The sequence below is a fragment of the Dermacentor andersoni genome, chromosome 1 (genome assembly GCF_023375885.2).
Source record: "Dermacentor andersoni chromosome 1, qqDerAnde1_hic_scaffold, whole genome shotgun sequence".
Classification (NCBI taxonomy): Eukaryota; Metazoa; Arthropoda; class Arachnida; order Ixodida; family Ixodidae; genus Dermacentor; species Dermacentor andersoni.
Genome location: NC_092814.1, coordinates 252,795,301 through 252,815,134, shown reverse-complemented (window position 1 = coordinate 252,815,134; position 19,834 = coordinate 252,795,301). Strand labels below are relative to the sequence as shown.

Below are 19,834 nucleotides of genomic sequence, written 5' to 3'. Positions count from 1 at the left end.
GAAATAATTACATTTCTTTCACTCAATCTACTCACGTGTAATCAGTGTGTATATATCGTATCATGTTATCAGATGAGGTGTTTCCGCCGTTTTCATGATGTCGCGTGAGACAAGCGATGTGGCGGTGGCCCGAAAATGTTGCCACCAACCGTGGAGGGCTGATTGCATAATTGGAAGAGAAAAGTTTGGAACAGCTTTACGTTATAGCGCCCCTGTTTTAACGATATGTTACTGCCGTGGGCATCAAAACACCAGATACGATATCTGACCGACGTTATAGGGATGTCTGGAGCATTCACAGTGCCGCTTCGAGGTTTGCACTTGCTCAAAAATGGGCTTTTAAGCTGCATACCTAGTACAACGCTGATACTTGTCATTCGTATTTATTCGTTACAGACATCAGGGAATTCTTGCATTCAAGAGCTACACCAATCCAAGTATTAATAAGCTAGTTCGTACGCTGGAGCGCTTTTTAAGAACAGATGCTGAACAATAATGATAACGAAGGCGTTATTAGCCAACTGACAAACAGCTCTCTTGAATGACAAGCGTTGAGCATTAATTTCTGCAGACAGAAAATTTATATGAATTGTTGGATCAAATTATATTTGAGTAATTACTTCAGTTTCGAATGACATCAGTACTATGTTTACGTGGGCAGGTTGGTACATAACTTACTGAGAACAAAGAACGCGACGATGGGGCATGGAGTGAACCAAGAAGACAACAGTGCTTCATTGTGTCGGTTCTTCTTTACTGTGTCACCATGTTTTTTTTTTGGTAAGTGGAGCGTGCTTCCAATAAAAATTATACATGTACAAAATATGAGATTCCACATAACCTTCCACGAGGACAAGTACGAGACCCACTTCAAATTTTAAAAAGAGAAACAAAGAAGCTTGCCTGCTATTCCCGTCCACCAGCAAGAAGTACCAGAAAGAGAAGCACATTGACTTGAGCATGTCTGTCGACACAGTAGGACCTTTGAGCTGTGCAGATGCTACGTCAGAGCTCTTGTTCCTTTCTACGTATACGTAGTGCCCTATTGAAAAAAAAAGAAAAACACGAGGCCTTGGAAACTCTGATTTCCTTCACCCAGTTACTTGTAAACAACTGCTATACAAAAGAATCTTTCAAACGATATTTCTAGATACCTTTCTCTTCATTTGCTAAGTAATGTTTGGAATATAAATTATATCAGACGTAAATCCCTTGGAGTCATTACATTCGAACTAATTCGCTATAGTCGTGCTGCAGAATATTTTTCTGTATCCCATGCACGTAAACACTCCCCTTCGCTCTACACAAAACTAATTTCACACTTATTTTTCTCATTCTAGACATTTTTAGATGTGGGAAGAAAATGTTTTTAAAAAATCGTCTGTTCGCTTGCAGAAACGGGCCGTAACGCAATGTACATTTTTTACAGATATGCTTGGATATACGTTTGACGTAACCGAGTGCCATTCTTGAACAAAATCGTAAGTAGCGGACAAATACGATCAGCCTATTTCCTAGCTCAGAACTGCTTTTTGCAGTAAAATGCGCAACCAATATTAGCATAACAGTGTCCTGGAAGACTGTGTAGTTCCTTTCTCAGTCCTTACTCATTCCATTGTGTGCCTGTACTTCTGATACACAGGAAAGCCTGGAATATAATATTTAAAAATTCAATAATTATCGCACACGAGAAACCAGCGAGAAGTTGGAGTAGCTAAATTACCAACTTTACTCTTATTGATTTGACCAGTCATTATGTGGCGGCTTTGCATCTGGTCTGGTAAAAGTTTGTGAAAGAAATGACAACACTATTGGTCAGAATGCTACGTCTGACCCATTTTAATAATAATACGCAATACGCGGAAATCAGTTCAAACATTCACCAAACATAATGGATCGTATTGCCAACGACGCTACGCGACGTTATCAATACGATCCGTCAATCCTGACTGGAATATAATATTCTGTGTTTGTAAAAGCACAAATTTACTTATCAGCGTCTTTCATAATTCAAGAGACTGAAGCACCTTAAAGTCTATTAAAGTCTATTCGGTACAGGCATGGGCTGTTACCTTTGTAGCTCCCTGTTGTGTGGTCAAAATTGGGAAAGACTGGGACACGGTGTTTTGGATCGTTTAACTTCCATTCAAGGTTGCTTCCACTTGTTCTTTCCGGTCTCCAGTTGCAGTAAGTGGCGTTCTCAAAATTACAGCCTGTGGAAAGAAGAATTCATCGCAAACTGGCCTTTACTTGCTAGCGTTCTGTTTGAGCCTGTTAGTTCAATTCCAGTCGTATTATGGCTATATTCTGCACCTAAGTTTTACTAGCCCCCCCCCCCCCCCTCCCTACCTCCAAAATTGCTTCAATTCAAACCAAGCCCTTCAACGGTTAACCTGCTGCAATCCTAGGGACATACAAATTGCGAGCTGCTTAGATGTCTGCTTCACAACATTAACGGTACAATGAACAGTCTGAAGAAAGGACTGTTTTTTTTATTATTTAAACGCATTGGCTAATTTGGTACATGTCAGTTTTCCAAGGTTCCAGATATTTCGTTTCTCAGCCTGAAGCGACAGTATAGAAAAACAAGAATTCACTATTGTAGTAACAGATCACTAGTACTGTTTAATGTGAGAGAACAAGTTTATCACAAGAAAACACGAGCGTTCGCCAACTAATATCATTATTACCAGATATAAAGGTCATAACAGTTAATAAAAAAGGGTAAAGCTTAGCGATTCCGAATATCATTGAACCTTCGCAGCGTTACCTGCCCCTTCCCACACAGTAAGCGTCCACGCGACATTGGCACATCATTTAAAACCGAGAAATAAAGCTAGGTATTTCTATATCAGAACTCGAACACAACAGTGAATAGTAAGATCGATGAAAAAAGGGCTTTTGTAAACACAAGTAAGTTGCATGTCATCTGAACATGCCCTTTAATGCTTTCGTATTCAAAACAGCCAGAATCACTGGATGGCAGGAAAGTACTGTTACGTACCGACTTTCTTGTAAGGCGCTTCTGGAACAACTGCGTGGAAACAAAGAAAGGTGTTAATCGACTTCACATCACTAATTCGCTTTCTCGCTTGTACGTTCTCTGTTCGCAATGCAAGAAATCAACCGAAAGCTTGCAATACGTCCGTAAACCACAGGGCGGCTGTACTCGAGAATCTTCTGTCAAAAAAAAAAAAAAACGTGGGGCACAAAAGAAAATGTGCTCAAAGAATGAGCCCTTAACATTTTCTTACATATACATCAATCCATACGACAGCTTGGCTGCGCGAAAGAATGCATAAAGAGATTCCAGCAAATGCACCAATGCTCGTTGTCGCGACAACAGGCATTCAGAAAACGTCAAGGATGACTTGCATCTTAGATGCCGAGTCAAACGCAGTGAACCAACGAAACAATAAGCCGAGAATTCCCATGTCTGTTATGACAGTGCCGATTTCTTTAATGCCCCTACCTGCTCTTGGGTGACCCACGCTGATGCTGGCAATAGCTGCGAAACCAGTCTGTTGATTGGACCGAGTGATCACGACGTGTATCTGGGACTCGGCTGCAGCAACAAGGGGCGCTTCAAAGTCCTGCCAGTCATCGCCTTCGTGGAAAGAGCCCAACTGCACCCACTTGCTCGTTTGGTCTCCATTGTTCCAGACGGATTGGTACACCATGAACGACTCCGTGCCTGCAACAAACAGATATTATTCAGTACGGCGTGTATGCTGCACTAGATAAACAAGTTTGTGGAGCCCCGACCCCCTCATTTTTTTAACAGCGGAGCTGTTCTTGGTCAACCCTGTGCCGTCGTGCTGCTTGGCGTCACGCTGGCCACGTGACCTGAGAGCGAAATAGGCGAGAGTGAGACGGGCGGCAGCACGGCGCCGAGGGGGCGAGAGGGAGGCAGACAGCCGCGCCTAGCCAATCAGCGTTTGCGAAAAGTAGGTCAGTGAGAGGCTCGGTGGTCTATAAACAAGAGCAATCACAGTTCTTGCTCCACATTCGTTCTTCGAGAATGCCAAGACTGCGTATACTCCCGAGGAAGAAGCCGCCCGATGTGAGCGCCAGCGCGATCTAGCGCGGGAACGGGCCCGCCGTCGCATGTTACGGAAGAGTTCCTGTTGTAGTTGTCGGGGATCTCAACAGCAACATTTTACGGGAGAACTAGATTGTACAGTACATGCGCGCGAAGTTTGGATTAACATGTCTTAGCAATGCGTGGGGCAAGCAGCAAACAGCGATTAGGGGCGCCTGCGTTGGCTTGGTCTTCGCGAACGTGACTGACCAGCAGCCGATAGGTGCGCCGCTCGCTGTATACCACAGCGATCACAAAGCCATGCTCACGAGGTGTAAGCGGCGACAACGGAGTCAGGAGCCCGCGCAACACGCAACAGTCAGGAGCCCACACTCGGCAACACAAGCTGTACTGGCGAGACAAGACCAAGCAACACAAACGGAACGCCCCGATAACGAATAAGGCACAACGCAAACTTTAAAAAGTTACGGCCAGTGTTCCACTCCATGAATACGGAAAGACCAGCTCCGCTGTCCCAACAGTTTTCCCAGAGTGGAACGGTGCGTAGTTTCCTTCTTTTTTTTTCAGCACTTAGTTGTGCCGTTTCTTTTTCTTGTCTGATGGGGATGTTATTACATACAAGGGTATAATGTGAGCTTGTTGGTACGAATCATGGGTGAAAACAGCGCAATATAAGCACGGACAAGGGAGGAACACAGGACGAGCGCTGTCCTGTGTTTTTGATTTGAGGGCCCTCTGAGCGCAATGAGTCTCGTAATAGCATCCGTGTCTTACTCTGTGCACTACTCCGGCTAGCTTTGAAACTATTTTTTTTTTCTTCATTTCGTTCTCCGCTAGTTCCCGCAGCCAAGTTTCCCGAGAAAAAGAAATATAGCCTGCGCATTTTATCATTGAAAACACGAATCGAAAGTCTCATTTGCATGCGGTGGATATTCTATCGTGTCAGTGCTATCGTTAATAACTCCAGTATTGTATTTAGCGGGGAGTAGTTTCTTGAAGGCATGAAGCGGAATTCCTTCGCAAACATCTGTTAGGCCATGTGCCAGCTATATTTATTTATTTATTTATTTATTTATTTATTTATTTATTTATTTATTTATAGAACCTCAAATGCTCCATAGCAGGGCTTTACGTGAGAGGTAGGGGTTGAAAATATAAAGCAGGTCAAGAAATGTTGTTTTAGTTCGCTTTTTTTTTAGCGTGATAATAACGACTGTTAGGCCACGTCTGCCTTGTCAGCGTTCCGTACCGGTTTGCTTTTTCTTATGCCGTTAAAAGTAACTACGTAATTCAAGAAAAATAACAAATAAGTATAAGCTTAGCTGACAGGCTTAAAGCACTTAGGTTTATCACTCAGCCTGATCGCTTGAAATATGCAGGACCGTCATGTAGGTGCACTCTATACTTCAAGTAATTCAGTTTTGGGCCGACGTGCACTGTTAGCATTATAGCGTCTTGTGAATCTACTTTATTTCTTCATCCTTAAAGAGGAGTGAGAGAAATGCACTATTGATGTCACCTTACACAGCGCAGTGCAGCGTTGCACCTATAATTTCCGTTCCATCGTTCGTTGCCTGGTCCTTATTTTACTCTCAGGTTTATTTATTATCCTCAAAGTTTCAGCGCAATAGGTTGCTACTGGTAGAATGCGCTGATTGCGCACTGTCATTTTCAAGGATGTCGTTATTCTGCCGTTCTGACTTCACAGTACCTGCCATATACGCTCCAACTCATTTTAATTCGTTCGAAAACTTCCTTTCGGTGATCCGAGTTTCCTGTGACTATTCGGTATAGGCGCGCTATGTGGCGCCAGCAGCTCCTCGTCACGTCATAAAATCGTTACATTTAAGTGAGTATGCGATTCCCTGAGCTCAGTAACTGCAACTAGCGGTTATGTGCCCCCGACTCATCAATACGTCTAGAGGTATGAGGAATATGAGAAAGCATTTGGACTGCATGCAGCAGCAGACACGCGCTGTCTCCAGTGTCATTTATTAGCAAGCAGGATATCCAATAGATTTGCAGTTAAGGGGCCCGCCTTTGTCGAGTTCACTTTTAGTCCTGGCATTGTTTTGTTTTTCTTACGCGTTTGCTTCAGGAAGAGGCACATTCCGCAGACGCGCGTGCAGCGAGTCGCAAACCCCGATGGCGGGAAAGAAAGCGCGCCGCAGTGCACATGCACCAATGGTGCTACGACTGAATCACCGCTGTGGGGCGGTGCACGAGAATGATCCCAACGGAAAATCCTTAGCGATTGTCAGCACCCAACACAAACTATATCCCCTGGCTTGTGCAAAGCAGCCTCACTTAGAACTCAACGGTTTACTGGTTTATACTAATTTTGCCTGCTAAAATTCTACTAGAAGTATACTAGTTTTGCCTGCTAGCTTTCATTTTTTTTGTTAAATACAGAAGCATTTCTATGTCGACTCAGTGAGGAAAACCCTCGCCGACGCGTGACGCTTTCACTGAATAAAGAAAATGTTGTAATAATAAAAATAAATCAACGAAACGTTGGCGGTGGTGAGTTTCGAACCTACGACCGCACGCTCATATACCGAGTGTCTTACCTACTGGGCCAAACACCCACTTTCTTTTCTCTTCACTGCGTGGAATCATGAGTAGTGTAATGCGAAAATTAGTGGCATTACATTTAGACACACATGAAAAACAAGTGCACACATGCTACGCAGTCTAATAAAAGTTGAATAATCGGGCAAACAAACGCACATTACGGAGAAGTCGCATGATCGACACACATGCCGAGCCGCCTCACTAGACGACGTCTATCTTTTGAGAAGAGGCTGCTCAAGTGCGTAGTGAGGTTGGAGTGTTTGATCCCCTTGCTCGGCTAAACACCCACGCTTGCAGAACGTGAATATACCGGAACCATTCGAATGTGTTGTACCGGGGGTAAAAAACAAATATCAACGGAGAACAGTTTATATGAAGACTTTACTGAAAGATTCGGTGATGCTAGAATAAAATCCATCTCTAGGGCCACATTTAGAGCCGACTTACGGCCTTGTGGACATCAGGAAAATTCCGATTTTTCCAAAATTTAATGCCGAACACGTCACATCCCCGATCGTTCCGTAGTCTCGGTATGCGCCTTCCGTTGGGGCGTTCCTACATCGACCGAAATGCCACCGATCTCGGAGGGCTGATGCGCTTCGCGTCGCGCAACATGGAGAGATACGCAGTCAATGAGTTGATAAGGATCATAAGTGATGACGGCTTACATGGGCCTCATCACGGTTGATAATGGTTCGACGAGGATGGATCAAGGGCAAAAAAGCGACAAGGCTTAATTATCGGAGCAATTCTGATAAGGTTGATGAGGACCGATAAGGGTTGATAAAGATCGGATCAAGTACGATAAGGTTAGTAAGGACCTATAAGGGTTTATAAGGAACGGATCCTGTTCGATAACATTGATAAAGACAGACAAGGGTTGATAAGGATCAGATCAATAACGGTAAGGTTGATAACGACTGATAAGGCTCATAAGGGCCGGATCGAATCCGGTAAGGTTGATAACAATCGAACTGCATATTTTTTTATATTATGTCGTGCCGTGCCTTGAAAGAAAACGTCACGAAAGTACGTACGTAAACAATATAATTCTATTACCTAGTTTATGATTCTTGATTGATATAGAGAAGAGCCCACCAGTGCCCTGAAACGCCGAAGAAAGTCTAAGATAAAATTTCCGCGCCTGAGTGAAAGTGAGGCAGAATATAGTAGAAGAAGAAGCTCAGTTGTGTAATGTTAAGGTATGCGTGGAAAAGAGTCTGAGAGCACATAGATATGCCCAACTTCGTAGACCAGTGGTCCACCGAAACTTTGTACGCTTAACGTATTTCTTTATATGCCACTTACTGTTTCCATTCCTAAAGTAACGTAGGAGTAGAGTGTCGTTTTGTCCAGCACGGAAGACAGGGCTCCTCAGTGTGGCGCTGGCATTTGTTTGGCTGTCCTGAAGCGGCACCGTAGTGTCGACGTAGGCGAACGTCTTTGAAGCTTCAAGTCCTGTCGGTGCAAAAAATGTCCACTCTTGTCAATAAAAAAGTACCCTCCCTTAACAACAGAGCATTTTCGCTGCACACCATCGCTATTTCTTGCCATCATTTCGCCGCCAAAGTTGGGCATTACGGACAGAGTTGGCCGTTAGCACGACCGCGTACCAAATGAGCTTGATTATTGCACAACCATCTTTCAGCCGTTCAAAACTCTGGCGAAAGCCATGGCTCACCCTCGGACAGCCCAACCAGGGGAAGCGCAGGAACGAATGTCTTCAGTAAAGGCTTCCGCACGCGGCCGCTACCGACGAACCATCGGAACCCCGGGTCCGATCCGCTCACGCTGCTGTAACCGCACAGGTCTTCCTCGAAGTTGCAGTTTGCAACATGTGAGCTTGGGTGCGTACTTAGGCGGATGTCGGCCAAGGCTAGCAAGCTCCTGTAGCCTGATGCACGTCGTAAGCTGCCTTGAATGACAACCTATAGCCACGCAAGAAGTGCGTGGAAGGGAAGAGAAGAACATAAGCATAGTCAGCCTGGCAATTTTCTACAAATCATCTGGAAGATGGAGTAAAGCAACATAAATCACACACTACAAAGCCTTAAATTACGCATATTTTAACACCGCCCTCTCCGGTTTGAAGTTCTGTGTCATGTGCCTCTTTTTGTTTTTAATACTGCGGTTTTACGTGCCAAAACCACGTTATGATCATGAGAAACGCTGTAGTGGGAGACTCCTAATTTATTTTTGAACACCTGGTGTTCTTTAACGTGCGCCAAATTTGGGACAACGCTGGGATCAAGTATATGCGTCATGTGGTGCAAATTAACCATGTTTCATATTTATTAAGCAGTTTCTTGAGTCTTATAACATTTCGTTTCCCCCTTTAAAAAATCATATGCTCAAGAAATTCAGGAAACCTTGGATGACCAAGAATCTACATAAAATAATTCAAAAGCAGAACCATGTGTATACACCCAATTTTTACAAACGCAAGATAGAAACCTCTTTAAAGAACTTAAGAAATATATAAATCAACAAAACTACGGCTTAGAAATCGGCAAAACCACTTTGCTTGTGGAACGTTTCCCCAAAATACAAAGTGACAACAGGAAAGTACAGCCCGAAATTCATAACGAATGCACCTAACAGGGATCAAATTATTGCAGTTGAAACAACTGACGACAAAATGACTGGCGCTGATGTAGCCCAACTGAACGAGTTTTTCATTAGTGCTGGAGGTTCTACTACAGCTGGAAGTAGTGTAAGAGTGACTCACAACTTCAACGACCTAGTTTCTACTCCACAAAATTCAATACTACTTTGTTTAACTACTCTCAACGAAATAACCATTTCTTAAGTTGAAAAATTATGTTCCGCTTGGCATGATGGTATTCCGGCTATTCCTCTAAAACCTGTGATTGCCTGTTTAAGTCAGGTAGTATGCTGCATTTCCAACCTTATGTATTCTGATGAACTAAGAGAGAGAGAGAGAGAGAGACAGACAGACAGAGAGAGAAAAGGATGTATAGAAAGGCAGGCAGGTTAACCAGACGTAGTTCCGATTGGCTACCCTACACGTGGGGAAAGAAGTAGGAGGATAAAAGGGAAAAAATGTGAAAGGGGAAGATAGAGAGGGAGAAAGCGAGACGAGCACTGACCTAAACCTTTTAGTTTTGATAGTGGATGATTGTCCAATTGGTCCTGCACTCTGCACATTACTTGTCTCTGGGCGCTATATCGCCGGCAGACACAGATAATGCGTGCGAGCGTCTCATCACTACTCCATGTGTCGCACGCGGGGCTATTCGCCATTCCAATAAGGAAGGCATATGAGTTCGTAAATGCAACGCCTTCCCACAGGCGATACAGCATGGTCTGTTCAAGTCGTGGTAACCCAGGCGGTAGATGCATCCATATATCCGGAGAGAACGAATGCAAACGACACATGGTGAAAACGTTCGAGTCCCACAGGGGGCAAAGTGCATTCACGGGACATCAATCGCAAGCAAGCCGCAGCGTCTGTTCGCGAAAGCGGAATCAAGACACGTTGACCGCTTTCATGCGCAGCTCGAGAGGCTTCGTCGGCGTGGTCATTCCCGCTGATGCTGCAATGTCCTGGAAGCCACTGAAAGATTATACTGTGTCCCTTGTCATGACTGTGTGTCATCCACTTTAATTTCCATTAATTTATCGTTTCTTTATTTCATTTATTAAACACAAGTAATTTCCCCCATGTTGTCCTTGGTGTCAGTGTTTGTTGGCTTCTCATGATATGACTAATAAAAATCGGGACCCTCGGTTAACCCCCTCTCTTCTCGTTTATTACATAACGAGGGTCTCGAATCTGGCAACATTGATGCCTTCAGGTAGCATGTGTGGGTTTATTGACCAGTTGCCTTCACCCAAAAAGATCACGTTCTCGTGACGCCTGCGGCAAGAAGGACGTTCCACGTCCGCCGCCAAGGTATGTGAGTGATGGCGCTGGCTAACACTCCCAGGGTTCTACTACGACGCATAAATACCCAAGAAAGTGGATGGGGAAACAGCGCCGCGGTAGCTCAACTGGTAGAGCATCGCACGCGAAATGCGAAGGTTGTGGGTTCGGTTCCCACCTGCGGCAAGTTGTTTTTTCATCCACTTTAATTTCCATTAATTTATCGTTTCTTTATTTCATTTATTAAACACAAGTAATTTCCCCCATGTTGTCCTTGGTGTCAGTGTTTGTTGGCTTCTCTTGTCATGACTGTGATGATGTACTTGTCGAATTCCTGCATATACATATGCATGCATCGGTGTCATCTACCCTCGGCAGAAATGTAAGATGAGGGTCAAACAAACTGGCATAATATTAATGTGGTCGGTCATCACTGGTGGGGCGAAGGTTTCGCCTTTCGCACTTCCCCTCCGACGCCTCTCTTCTCTCTATGTGCTCGTGTAAGCATGCGTTAACATTAAAAAGGCACCTGGTTTTAAGAGGACTACCTAGTTGATGCATACCTTAAAATTAGGTTCTTGTGGAGAGATTTCAACGCGGGCCAAATTCCACGTGCGGACTGGGGCGGTGGTCGGAAGTCGCCAAATGGCAGCCATAGTCGTACTTAATGAGGATTGAAGCTCCACCGACAAGTTGACTGACCGTGGTCCATCCACTATGTACCAGAGCTCCAGTAAACGAGGGCGGTTGATTGTTGACCACAAAGGGCTATCGAGAGACGCCCTGATGGGTTGGTTCTGCGATGAACTCAGCAGCAGACAGAAGCCTGCAAACACAAAAATGAGGGCACGGTCAAATCTTATTGCTAAGTGTGTACGCCTACTGTAGCCTTAAACCGTAGTTTCTGCGCTTTCGAACCGAAGGATCTCTCCTCACCGGAAAACAGGGGTCCAGACTGCCTCCTCGCCTCCGACATGCGTTTATCAGATGACAAGGGCACACGTTTCCAAGCACCTTTAGCTTTCCAGTTGCACATGCCGGTTTCGAAGTCGCACAAGCCTTTGAAAAGCACAACGAATTGATCGTGACTGGACGTAGCACGTTGTCGCAAAAATGGAGGTGACGAAATTAAATAGTTAAGACAACATGTGTAATAAATGCAGGCAGATACATATCGTCACCATCACTACCACCATCATCATCAGCCTATCTTTATGTCCACTGCCGGGCGAAGGCCTCTCCCTGCGCCCTCCAATTAACCCTGTCCTGTGCCAACCGACTACAACCTGCGACTGCGAATTTCCTAATTTCATCACCCCACCTACTCTTCTGCCGTCCTCGACTGCCTTCCCTTCTCTTGGCACCCATTCTGCAACACTAATGGGCCACCGGTTATCTACCCTACGCATTACATGGCCTACCCAGCTCCATTTCTTTTCTGTTAATGTCAACTAAAATATCGGCTATCCCCGTTTGCCCTCTGATCTACGTCGCTCACTTCATCTCTCTTTTATACGTCACGCCTAACACTTTTCGTTTTACCGCTCTTTGCGTAGTCTTTAAATTGTTCTCGGGCTTCCTTGTTAAACTCCAAGTTTCTGCCCCATATGTTAGCACTGGTAGAATGCAATGAATGTACACTTTTCAACGACAGTAGTAAGCTCCCAGTCAGGATTGGTAATGCCTCCCATATGCACTCGAACCAACTTCTATTGTAAATTTTCTTCTCATGATCAGAGTCCCCTGTGAGTAATTGACCTGTAGATAACTGTACTCCTGTACAGGCTCTACCAGCTGACTGGCGATCCTGAATTCGTCTAACCTTTCCAGGCTATTAAAAATTATCTTTGTCTTCTGCATATTAGTCTACAACCCCACTCTTACACTTCCTCTGTTAAGGTCTTCAATCATTCGTTGTAATTCGTCTCCAGTGTTGCTGTACAGGACAGTGTCATCTGCAAATCGAAGGTTGGTGAGAAATTCGCCTTTGATCCTCCCTCCTAAGCCTTCCCAGTTTAATAGCTCGAATACTTCTCCCAAGCATGCAGTGAATAGCATTGGAGAGGTTGTGTCTCCTTGTCTGACCCCTTTCTTTATAGGTATCTTCCTACTTTTCTTGTGGAGAACCAAGGCTTCCATAGAATCTTTGTAGATACTTTCCAAGATATTCACATATGCCCCCTGTACTCCTTGATTACGCAATGCCTCTATGACGGCTCGTATCTCTACTGGACCAAATGCCTTTTCATGATCTATGAAAGCCATATAGAGAGGTTGATTGGACTCCGAGACACATATGCATAGACAAACATAGAACAGGGACCTTATATAGAAACTGACGATGTTAGCCTGGCCGACAGCCTGGCATGCTGCTTGAAATGTAAGAGCAAAGATGACCCACATCGCCACAAGTTGTAATTATCTTACAACAGTCTAAGGGGTAGGTTTAATGAAGACATATGTTTCGAGCATGGGTATGATCAGCGTGTTCTATTTCACATTTGTAGTCAAAGCACAAAGGCCAGACACTAGCTAACATCGAAAAGCTTTACATCGGTTGAAAAAATTAAAATAGTGCCATACACACAGGACTGTAAAAATATAACGAGACCCACGAGCGCCATCTTACAACTGATAATTTGATGAAAGCGCTCCACACCAGTGAACCACGGGGCATGCGCCAGATCAGCCATAATCACTCCCAGCCCCATAAAATAAAACGCCCATGATGTATCATAAAACTCGCACAATCATCGCACTTAGTTGCATGGTATTTAGTTAACCTATTCATGATACGTTCACTTTAGCTGCACAAATATTTATGGATTAGTATTCTATGCGCATTCTTCCAAGTGCATGGTACGATTGAGCTCATGAGGCATGTCTTATAAAGGGTTGCAAGCTTTTAGAATGCAGCATCCCCGTCATTTTATATCATACTGTCTGTCATTTCTTCACCTAACGATCTTCCTCTGTCTGGACACATCTTGCGAATCCTTCCTATCTTCATTCGCATAGTTACATATCTACCTTCCATTTCTTTGTTGCAAAAACGTGGATACATGGATATTCGAAGGGGCCTGTGCAGTATAGTATAGAATTTTTCTGCGTCGTGGCAATATCATCGAAATTCCTGATGGTGTTTCCCTGTTTGTCTTTGACTGTAGACATGTTGTTCCTAATAATGCCAAGTCTCCTACTTGCCCGCGTTTTTTACTACTTTCTCAATCTTTCGAATGTTATCATTTTGAGATTTCAGCCAATTGGCACTGATCTCTGGGATTGGAATTTTTCGTTGCTGTTGTTCACGGGGACAATTTGTAGCCCAGTCTAGGCAGATCTTGCCGGCTTGTGCCATGGTTTTCCCCCACGGAGTAGCCCATAGTAGAGTACCTGTCGGTGCGCGGTTTCTGTAGCTAAGCACCGCGTCCCTCACATCGCCCGGTCATGGTTTTGTCAGAACGCCAGCCAAGTGTCTAAACAAAAATAAACAAACCTCTGCCGTCGTCAGTGCTGCCGCAATTCCCAGGAGTAGCGTGAATGTCACCCAGAGCCACACCTCCAGATTGACACAGCTTGTTGCTGAAGCTGAACTGTAACTGATTAAATGAAGAAAAAAGAAAGTTGAGACATCTCCCTCTTCCATTGCGTTTTACTCATCTTGAACACGACAAATATAAAGCGGCTCCCTTGGATTCTGTATGCAGCAAGCATACAGGTGAAGGAGAATATATCGTTATAAGTGGAGTCATGTGCAGCCATAGAAAACGTGCATCTCGTGCAACATCCATTTTCTCGAGGCATGCAATAGACATACATTACAGGTCATTACTTGTTATACAGGGTGTCCCAACGGTCATGCGCCATGATTTAAAAATACGCAGATGCCACCTAGCTGGACAGAATCAAGGTAATGTTGTTTGCCGTTGCTTAGAGATACCCAGATTATTTGTTGTACTCCGCCTAACTACATAATTCGTCTTAATTAATTAACTTTTCAACTATTATAATTAGATGAAAAGTGTCCATGAAAATATTGTAGAGCAACATGAAAAAATCCCGATACAGCTTTGAGTTGCTCAATACGTGTTACATAATAGTTTTTTTTTTTTCCAAGAGTGTAAGCAGCGCGCAAATATACGCAAAGTGCCTCGAGCGGCCAGTCGCGCGGCTCTGCGGCTCATATAGAAAACACTAGGTAAAATATTTTAACAAAAGCCAGTGGTAAGAAGCGAAAGGCAAGATATAAATAGAATCAAGAAGCCATGTTTTCACCACTCCTCCGCAACCGGAGGGCTCCACCTCCACTAACGACGATGATAATCACAATAGAGTCGACATTAAAGAAATCTTCCTTCTCGAAAGCCAATTGCTGGCGCGTATTTGTGTAGGTTGGCTCCAACCTATACCGGAGATCGCAGGGAGAGGACGTCGTCCTGCAGTGGACGTAACAATGGCATTATTATTATTATTATTATTATGATTATTATTATTATTATTATTATTATTATTATTATTATTATTATTATTAATAAACTGGACGAAAAAGTTCAAGACTTACTCCGTGTAATATTACGCCTGCTAACACGTCACGGCTTCGCATTATAGGCACAACTGCATTTTTTTTTTTCCAGCGCACTAAGCATGGCGTCAAAAGGAACGGCTTCGAACTTGAACACGCTTTTCTGCCTTTGCAAGGATGTAAATACACTATGAAAACTGTTATTCGTGTATCTAGTCGGAATTCTTTGACATTGGTCGAGGTTTCAGCTTCTACCCCACTGGGTGCCATGATTGACTGGCGCCCGTCCGTACGATCAGTTCATGCGTACAAACGTTAAAGTGAATGACGTGCACGCTTCCGCTCGTAACATTATCGCCCCGTGCACAAATGCCGTACTGCGGACTTTTCCTATTTATGGTGCCATATTCAGTCATGCTTACCTGCGAATGTGACCGGACATTTAGGGACACAGTTCGTTTAACTGTGTACCAGCGGTCCGCAGTTGTTTGGCCATCGCTCGAGAACAGCACGGCCTTTTTCCTCTGTGTAATTTGGCTCAGATTCATCTGCCACCCGATTGCGGAAAACATGTGTACGTTGAAACGTAAGCAAACAGATTTCTCTCCAGGACTGAGCAACGTAGACTGCAGGAGAGACGTCTTGATTGGCGAGCTCGGATTATCGCATGCGGTGTACATGAACGAACCTGCATTGATGGAAAAAATTATTTATCGCTCCAATTTCGCTAAAGCATAATAAAAGCGAATTGTAGGCTGCAGTAAATGCGATAAAAACTATTCCAATCTAACTCGTTTCCGACCAAATCTGTAAGTATAAATTGCTTTGTAATGCATAATTATTCATTTCTAGTTCGTTCGCAACTGAATTACAGTATTTACATGCGGGGGACAATGTGTCAGAGAGGACCTGTGTTACTTTTCAAGCTTTAAAACAAGAATTCGCGATTATTCTGCTGCCACCCATCGCTAGAGCACATCAAGCCGTATAGTGTGAGTAATGTTACATGCATTCAAGACATTATCATTGTAAATCTATAATCTACATGGCATGAACTGTCCCTCTGCAGCTTTCCGACCGAGGCAGGGAAGCTATCAATCCGCTCACAGCAGCTTTCAAAGCAAAAGGCGGTCTGGAAAATTTAAGAGTGTGTAAAGAACTTGTGTGCCTCTTTTAACGATGAATACGTGAATACGGCTTTGCGCTGTATTTGCGTTGAGAGAAGTTTAGTGGTTACCCGCGCTGAACACGCCCTGCGTGGTCGTCGAACACGCATTTTAATTTTGCTTTCGCTCAGCGCTTTAAGAACATCACGGACTGAAAGCATATGATACAAATAAAAGAAATGAAGTTGTCACTGCGTGACGTGCATGCACTTGTCTAGCAACCGTTTACCTGAATATGTACTATCGCGTTCAATAAGGCGAGGATATAGTACGGCGCTACAGTCTGGTCGGTCCATAGCGTCCGGCGCAGTCAGTGTGACCGGCGGATTTCGGCGCGCGTTGACGCGGCTGGAATGGCCTACGTCACGCCAGGGCCGCTATACCAGAGAAATCAGAGTGCATCGCGGGCTAGCTTGGCTCGCCGGCAGCATGCTGGCCTACAATTCGGGTGCACTGAAGCGGGTATGCTGAGTTTGCTCCTTCGCCAAACAAAAAAGTGCTCGTTCGCTACGCACTTGTGCTCAGGTGCTGCGGCAGTAGGTGATCGAGGCGCTGCTACGGGTTCAAATTTTCGGAGATGCTGACGTCACCTGCCGCTGCATGACACGCTGTAAATGCTGGATCCACGTCTGTAACGCGCGAGCCGTGGCCGGAGCAACGTTGCACATTAGGCAAGTCGACTACAATCAGAACGTTTAATACCACAAAACGGACCCAAATCCATCTAAGTGAAGCGCCGCCGCGCACATTTCCGTGCACCGACGATTTGGTCACTGAATTAGAGTGGCATCTAACATGTAAGTCGATCTCGCGGCAAATAGGGACGGCGGTGAGGCAATGAAAATAACTCTTACCTCGATGGTCTCCTGTACCAAAGGTCGGCGCAAGCAGGTACTTCGGAGGTGAGGATCGAGAGTTCTTCAAGGCATCGATGGTCGACACCTTCCCCCACCGGCACAACTGAGGCGCATTCCAGGAGCAGTCCAGAAGTGCATATGCTGCACGATGCAAGTATGTCTTTGAAGCAAACTTTCATAAACGCAATCGGCACTTTTTTGCAGGGGCCCTACTACAGCTGTGAGCAAAATAAACAGATTCTTGCCATGCGCGTGCCGAACTGTGCGCCGAGACTCACGCAGTACGCAAGTCCGTCCCGTTATCCTCTCTGACATATCCGTTCACTTTATCCACTGCTAGCGCAGAGGTGGGAAATGACTGTAAGGAATGCAGTCTTTCTCGGAATCCTATTGCGAAAGCTTCACGTCAGCGCTCATTCATTTACAGAAAAGACGTAGCAGTCAGACGCTGCGTAGTTCACTCGACTTTAGCGCATCTTTGCCAAGCATGAAGAGAACGTCGATGCAGGCGGACATGGTCTCGATGCCAGGCGAGCGCGAGTGACTTGGCGCTTGGTGTCGCGATGATGTAGTTTGACATGAGGTCACAAGGTTCCGTTTACTTTGCACACCGCTGCAAAAGCACGTCAGGTAATTACAGTCTATAAAGCAGACCATCTTGAAGCTACCCTGAATCAATTTAATTGACTTATTGTCATGACAAAATGAAAATCTTTGCAATTTTGGCCACCTGTATTTTTTTACCCTACATGCGCATGCGCAATGCTCCATGTATGTCGCGCTGCATGTGCCCAGACGTGTAGACGCAACGCTCAGTGTTGATCAGGCTTTATTATGTAGAACATATTTTCAATTTTGCAAATAACTGGAAGGAATGGTGTGCGTGCGTGCGTGCGTGTGTGTGTGCGTGTGTGCGTGTGTGCGTGTGTGCGCGTGTGCGCGTGTGCGCGTGCGTGCGTGCGTGCGTGCGTGCGTGTGCGTGTGCGTGTGCGTGTGCGTGCGTGTGTGTGTGTGTGTGTGTGTGTGTGTGTGTGTGTGTGTGTGTGTGTGTGTGTGTGTGTGTGTGTGTGTGTGTGTGAGAGCGCGCGCGCGTGCGTGTGCGTGCGTGCGTGCGTGCGTGTGTGTGTGTGTGTGTGTGTGTGCGTGTGTGTTGCATGGCTATAGTACGCTAATAGTGCGCAGCAAAGTGAATGCAAAACAAAAGCGACTCATCTGATTGACCATGTATAGAACTTATTGTCTCTGATTCTCACGAATGCAGTTTAGTAAGTCATAAAATTAGCTATCACTGAAATTGTCTGCGGGTCATGTCCTTCGCTTTTAAGCATATACTTAGATCTCTGAATGTGAATTCGACGCCGAAGTTACAGCATATAAATGCAAGCCACTGATTGCTACATACATAGGGTATAGCTTCAGCTCAGCATCTGATATGGCAGTGACATCCGCGGTAGGTCTTCTAGATTACATATCAGAAGGTTCAATGCCTCTTGGACAGCACAACGTAAGGCTTAATTACTGTAGAGAACAGAGTTATAAATTCTGCTCTTATATACAGTTTCATGTAGGGTACCCATGCACTAAACTGCATTAAAGAGTATAGTGATGAGAAACGGCGCAAATCAGTGACAAAAATAAGGACATATCATTTTATTGAGGCAGCAACGATTGGTTACGTGTCAGCTGGCTTTTCAAATGTCGCATATAGTATGACAATACTATTTTCCACTGTCCATGTTATATTCAGGTACTTGAACCGCACTTAAAACTAAACAGACCTCCGTGGCCGAATAAAATTTTCGCCTAAGCTGAACTTGCACCGATATCCTGGAAACATACCCGAACCGAAGCCGTACCCTAAAGGCCTAACTACACGTACGTGTGCCGGCGCGCGAAAGCTCGTGCCCATACGCTTTGCGTTTGCCGCGCCGCGCGACTAGTGGTGCTTTAAACCTACAAGACGCGCGCCAGCGCGCGCCCACTTGGCTCGCTGTTTTGGCCTTTGTAGACATCGTTTCGTATTCTTGTGAGGCATCCAGAGTATCGTTATTTGTCTGGTGAAGATATCTGTGCTCGCGCCGCGCTTCTACGCACGCGATCTGTCCTCCGCCATCTGCGCAGACGTGAGGCACATGGGCTCGAGCTCTCCCGCGCCGGGAAGCGTTTGTGCAGTTTGGCCTTAACCGATGAGAACAATACCGACTACTGGTTCGGAACAAAACTGTTCAAGCATATGAGAATACATGTAGAGCATACCTCGCGTTTCTGCGAAGGCAGTCTAAGATTATTGAGAATAGGAGATTCGAGACAAAATGTTATTTTTGGTAAACAAGCTTCATATATCGATGTGGAGGACACCAGAGCTCAAGCCATAACCGCTTGCTTGAAACTCTGAGTCTTCAGCACCAGTGCTCAAAAACACGGGCTCAAAGTATGCCATGAAATGCCTTGCTGTTTCAATGAACAGTTTTACTTGCGGCAATTTTTCTAAACGCAAAAAAAAATCTATATTTGCTGGAACAGCAGTACATTCCGCTGCAGATATTTTAGTACTAATTTCTCAATAGTAATGTCAGGAACTGGTTTCGAGAAACAAGTTTTGAAGGCAATATCCGTGCTGTCTACCACGAGCCAGTGAGTCCAGCTCTGCCTTTTCCCGACATAAACTTGCTCGCACTTGCAAGTCATTATCCTGCATACAACGTTACGCATGCAAAAACCTAGAAAGACGGGTATGAAGTACAGTTCGCTGGAACAGTTGACGGACTGGTTCAGGAACAATCATTT

At 44.9% G+C, this 19,834-nt stretch overlaps 1 protein-coding gene across 2 annotated transcripts in view; it reads right to left on the bottom strand.

The window, feature by feature from the left end:
• Nucleotides 1–19,834, bottom strand: part of LOC126548104 (MAM and LDL-receptor class A domain-containing protein 1-like) — a 272,165-nt gene that overhangs the window by 157,638 nt on the left and 94,693 nt on the right. For both annotated transcript variants that reach the window (XM_055063643.2, XM_050196214.2), the window contains exons 17-27: nt 17,045–17,188; nt 15,447–15,712; nt 13,999–14,101; nt 11,439–11,561; nt 11,066–11,328; nt 8,298–8,544; nt 7,925–8,074; nt 3,473–3,694; nt 3,005–3,034; nt 2,073–2,213; nt 904–1,042 (exon numbers count right to left, since the gene is read on the bottom strand). In XM_055063643.2, coding sequence (XP_054919618.2) covers nt 904–1,042; nt 2,073–2,213; nt 3,005–3,034; nt 3,473–3,694; nt 7,925–8,074; nt 8,298–8,544; nt 11,066–11,328; nt 11,439–11,561; nt 13,999–14,101; nt 15,447–15,712; nt 17,045–17,188 — 1,828 coding nt within the window. The remainder of the gene's footprint in view (nt 1–903; nt 1,043–2,072; nt 2,214–3,004; nt 3,035–3,472; nt 3,695–7,924; nt 8,075–8,297; nt 8,545–11,065; nt 11,329–11,438; nt 11,562–13,998; nt 14,102–15,446; nt 15,713–17,044; nt 17,189–19,834) is intronic.